Source organism: Opisthocomus hoazin, chromosome 6 (genome assembly GCF_030867145.1).
Source record: "Opisthocomus hoazin isolate bOpiHoa1 chromosome 6, bOpiHoa1.hap1, whole genome shotgun sequence".
Taxonomy (NCBI): Eukaryota; Metazoa; Chordata; class Aves; order Opisthocomiformes; family Opisthocomidae; genus Opisthocomus; species Opisthocomus hoazin.
This window is the reverse complement of record NC_134419.1, coordinates 44,780,809-44,785,725: the sequence shown is the minus strand read 5'-3', so window position 1 is coordinate 44,785,725 and position 4,917 is coordinate 44,780,809. Positions and strand designations below refer to the sequence as shown.

At 54.3% G+C, this 4,917-nt stretch overlaps 1 protein-coding gene across 1 annotated transcript; it reads right to left on the bottom strand.

Annotated features, from left to right (window-relative positions):
* Positions 1–809: 809 nt before the first annotated feature.
* Positions 810–2,066, bottom strand: LOC142361709 (uncharacterized). Its single transcript, XM_075424116.1, has 2 exons — positions 1,800–2,066; positions 810–1,715 (listed from the first exon to the last, which is right to left on the bottom strand). Exons 1-2 carry the CDS (start codon positions 2,064–2,066, stop codon positions 810–812), a joined length of 1,173 nt encoding a protein of 390 aa, XP_075280231.1.
* Positions 2,067–4,917: the final 2,851 nt, after the last annotated feature.

Here is a 4,917-nt window from a genome sequence, read left to right as displayed (position 1 = left end):
TGATCGTCCAGATGGCCATGGATATTGAGAGGTCTAAAAATAGGCTCAGTGTGCGAATGCAAAAAGTTGATAAAAAAGACAATTTGAAAAACACGATACAAAAGAAAATCACAAAAATTCTGCCTTTTAAAAGGCTACATGCAGTTGTTTCTGAATGAAAACACTATACATTAAGTACCTAGGAAAAGACCAGCAGTGTTCTCTATCAGGAGCACACCTAAACCACAAACACACCCAGTGAGCCATCCCCTGCCACCACCAAGGCTGCTTTTCCCGTGCTTGTACCCCTCTCCTGTTAATGTTTTCTGCACTAAAAGCTATAAATAAGTCTGTTTTCTACAGATTCCTTACGTTACGGTGAGTGAATTCTGACCAGAACAGAAACAAAACTCGGCACAGCAAGGCCACAAAACCAAAGCCACAGTCCCCAGCCTCCTGGCAGAATTAATCCAGCACAGCCTGGACACGGAAAGACTGAATCTCCGGTACCGACATCTTTATCAGAAGATCGGTGTGTACACGCGTCTCCACGCGAGGCTGCCGACAGCCAAACGCAGGCAGGAGCGCTGCGAGCAGCAGGGCAGGACAGGGCAGGGAGGCAGCCCACAGGTTGTTCTCCTCTAGCCCTTGCTAAGCCCACTTATCTTCCTTCCCCCTCCCGACAGTGCACGGAACTCAAAGTGCTCCACACTCAGACCTGCAAAACCTCCAGCCGCTTTGGACGACGCTGATGATCGAACAACGAAGAAAAACAAAAACAAAAACCCCCACGTGAATTTTTCATCGGGCAAGCAGAGCCACTGTCAGCTTCATGTGTGACCCAACTGACAGGTTGAACTCTGGCCACCAAAAGTGAAAAGGTAACTTTTCATCCCACCCTGGTCCCCATTTTCCTCGCTCTCGAACAGCGACTCTAACCCCGTTCCCAACATCTCATTTCTCAGGCCCAGCCAGGGAGGGTCGCAGTCACTGCCTGCCTCCAGCAGCGGCTGCCCGTACGGCGGGGCAGGGGCAGCAAGCGTCCCTTGGTACCCCTCGTCGAGTTTCGGGGGTACCAAGGGAGGACTAGCGTGACTGCCCGCAACCGGAGGTGGACTGCGCCTCGCCTCGAGCTTCGCCTCCCCTTCACCGTAACCGAAAGCGGAGCCCTTCCCAAAGGGGGAGGTGTGTGACCTGAGGTACGAGCAGCTGTCATCGCCCAGGCCCTGGTTAGCGTTTAGGTAGTTAAAGACAGGCCTCCTGTACACGTTCTCTTTAGCTGCCAGGTACTGGTGGTCTTCCCCACAAGGCTGGAAGACAACTGCATCCGAGTAGCAGCTTTCAGGGAAGGACGTCCTCGGGTAGGGATACTCCTGTGCAGGCTGCACGGGGAGTGGGAGCTGGGGGGGACCCCCCACGCAGTCCAGACCGAAGCGAGCCGGGCTATGACCCAGCGCTCCGAAAGCGTTATCCAAGCTCCTGAAATGAGCGTCCAGCCTCGAGTAAGGCTGCCCGGAGTAGGGAGACGGCTGGCCAGAGAAACTCTGGTTCCCTCCCGGTAAGCCAGGCTGCGTGTGGACGAAGCTCTGGTCCGGCCCGAGCCCCCGTGTCGTCCCACCGCTCTCCTGGCAGCCCCCGACGCACCGGGCCAGCTTCTGCTTGCCCGGCTTGGGGTAAGCGCTGGCTTCGCTCTTCTTGTGGTTCAGCTGCCGGGCTCTCCTGTTCTGGAACCAAACCTGCGAGGCCAGCGGGAAGGGTGAGCGCCCGGCCGGGGGAACCCGCCATCCCTTCCCCTGCCCTGCCCTGCCCTCGCCGCTCACCTGGATCCGGGACTCGGGGATGTCGGTGAGGCCGGCCAGCTGCTCCCGCAGCGCGATGCCGGGGTACGGCTCCTCCTCGAAGGCGCGCACCAGCAGCTCCAGCTGGGCCTTGCTGAAGGTGGTCCGCTTCCTCCGGCCGCCGTCCCGCACCGCGCCGGGACGCGCCCGCGCCTCGCCTGAGGGCAGACGGGGAGAGTGGGACCGTGCGGGGAGCGGCGGGGGCCGCGCCGCCCCGGGAGCCGCAGCGGGCAGGCTGGCCAGCTCCATGCGGGCCGGGGGCCGCGGCGCTGGGACGGCCCCGGGCCGCTCCCCGCCTTATGAGCCCTCCGCCCCGGGCCGGCCCCGCCAATGGGGCCCGGGGCCGCCGGGGGTGACTCAGAGCCGTCTCCCACACCTCCATTGTCATCCCATCACCACAACACACACAATGAGGGCTCGCCCCGTCCCAGGAGCCGGTGCGTCTCCCGGCCGCAAACCCGTCCACCTTCTTGGAATTCAGATGGGGAGGGGGCCATTTAGTGAAGTCATCTTTCACCTCCGGCTCGGCCCGCTGAGAAAGCTCCCCTCCTCTCAGCGCCGCAGGCCTGGGGCTCTGCTGGAAGCCCGGGGATGCGGGGAAGCCTCCCCAGCACCCTTCTCCCGAAGGGAGACCATCCCAGCTCTTACTGCGCCCGGGTGACAGGTCCTCACCTTCCCCGATGGTCATGTCACTCCTGCTCCCATCCACGGGATGTTTCTCTCACCCCGCTCCTGCTCCCATCCACGGGACATTTCTCATCAACTTAACCGCAGCAAGCAGAACGCCAGTGGCTTCGCTAGACATTGCCTCAAACCCCAGCGTTGACAGCAAAGGACAAAGCCTCCCCCAGCCTGCTCTTGGGTCACCTGGGGGAGAAGCAGCGGTTTCCCTCCCAAGCTCGACACAACCTTTTCTTTTCCCAGAGCTGCGTTTTTTTCCCTCCAAACAGCTCTGCTCATCCAAGTCATGTACAGAACAAGCAAGGTCTGTGCTTTCAGCCCAAGGTGAAATCATGACCAACATATTAATCCAAAAGAGAGGCCAGAAATATTATTTAAGAGTGCCAAGAGTGACATAAGGACTTACAGGGAACAACAGTTGCAATGCTGAAAATGATTAAATGTTAGAACAGGGTCAGAACAGCAGCAAATCAATTACTTAATATAATAATTTGTCAAATGAGGCCATTAACAGCTAACACTGAAGGTGTTCAAGAACAACAGCATCGTTACTTCACGTGTTTTTCGTCTCCACATGTCCCCATTCGTTCTTCAGCCTTGGGAGCAGCTCCAGCTTGTTCCAAAGCTAAAGGGTACAGGGACAAAGTCTGCGAGCTGGTACGTGCAGTGGCGTCCTGCAGGGACCATTACATCTGCTATCCATGCAGCCACTGCTGGGTTGAGCTGGGCGAGGGTTCTAACCTTAACCACCGCAGGGGTTCACAACAGAAATGAATGCCCTCCCAGACAGGGATGACAGTTGGTCCCTGCGAGTCTAGTACTCCAGAGACTGCATTTCTTTAGCAGCTCTGTCCGTACGGTGAGGTAGATGCCCTCAGAAACCACTTTGCCTAAATAATGTTTCCAAGCAGAAGTGGCTATGAAGGCAGTGAGAATTTCAGAGGGGTGACAGCAGCGTGTAGTTCAAAATATCTGGAAACAACAGCTTGAAGCATTTTCTCAGTACTCCTCCCCTTCGTTCTGCCGTATTGTGCCCATAAGCCTGGACTGTCATTGCACAAGATTGCTTTTCTCCCCAAGAGCTCCAGGATAGTTCGAAGATTTTTCCTTTCCATGTGAACAATAAAATTTGTATTGAAGCAAGAATTTGCATGTGGGAGAAGGGGAAAAAGCAGCCAGGTGGCAAGTGGTTCAGCAGTCCTAGGTACTGTCAAGGTGTGCTGCTAGTCCTTTGGTTTTAGTTCACTTTTAATACTCAGATACATATGTAGGGAAGGGCAGATGAAGACTCAGACACAGTAAGCAGACGTATAAAGCTTGGTGGCATAGTTTTATTGACAGTATTCTCTACAGCAAATCCAGCTGCAGCTACTCCCTCTTGTTCTAAGTACGCAGGGTGCAATTCCACCTGTGCGTGCCACTTCCAGCACACACTTGGCTAGAAAAGGAGCCAACTCACAGAGAGATACTCCTTCCAAAAACTGATCAATCTTTTTTGGTGAGCTTAGTTCAGGCACCAGCATTGGATGGGGACGCAGAGGAGCAGAGGGTATAAGAGAGTTGGGGAGCCCCGATTTAAACTGGCACAAGAAAGCATGGAATTGCATACGACCTTTCCCTCTCTCTGCAATTCCAGCACAACTGTCCGTGAAGTGCATAAAATGGATCAAGGATAGCAAGGACATTTGTGGGGTACAAAGAGAGCTCACTCCTCTGTCTGGCTGTGGGAAGGCTAGAACAAATGCCATCGTTTTTCCTTCTGGATTTCCAATTTTCATGGCAGAAAACATCATCTCATAGGAATAACTGCAGCACAAAGCTGACCCTGCAGGCAGCCTGCAATATTGATCTCAAGAGGGAAGCCACCCCCTCCACCACACACATATACACCTTATAGCCACAGCCAGCGCAGAAGAGATAAGCAGGAGTCAGCAGAGGCTTGCGCAGACTTGCACTGCTTGCTAATAGCAACTGTCCATCACTGCTAGCTAGGTCAAATAGACCAGGCTTTTGTTAACATCCTCTGGCTATGGAGAGAGCAGTTCACACTTCCCGGAGTTATTGTTTCAGGCACTCTGCCAGGCAGCCTCTTTACACCCTTCATTTTCAGAGATTTTCTTTGCAATGCTAATTGATAGAGACTTTAGATTGCGAGGTTTGTTTTTAAGTGAGATTCCAGGAAAGAAGATGGCAATCTTTTTCCTCCCCCTCCTCTTCCCCCTCTTCTGCTGAGACATAAGGACTTGGCCTAACCTAAGAGCTCATTTCTGCTGCATCTTGACCATACCCCGGTCCAGGCAACAACACTGGCCAGCCCTTGCTGCCCATGTTCCCTTGACATCATCATGCTGTTGCTTGCCAGTCATAATCAAAACAACTGTTTGTGAGCTCCCACATCTGATAGAAGAGATGATAAGAA

Coding starts and splice junctions, on each gene's coding strand:
- LOC142361709 (XM_075424116.1), bottom strand. CDS start 2,066: ATGGAGCTGGCCAGCCTGCCCGCTGCGGCTCCCGGGGCGGCGCGGCCC. Junction 1,716..1,799: donor TCCCCGAGTCCCGGATCCAG/GTGAGCGGCGAG, acceptor CTGGCCTCGCAG/GTTTGGTTCCAGAACAGGAG.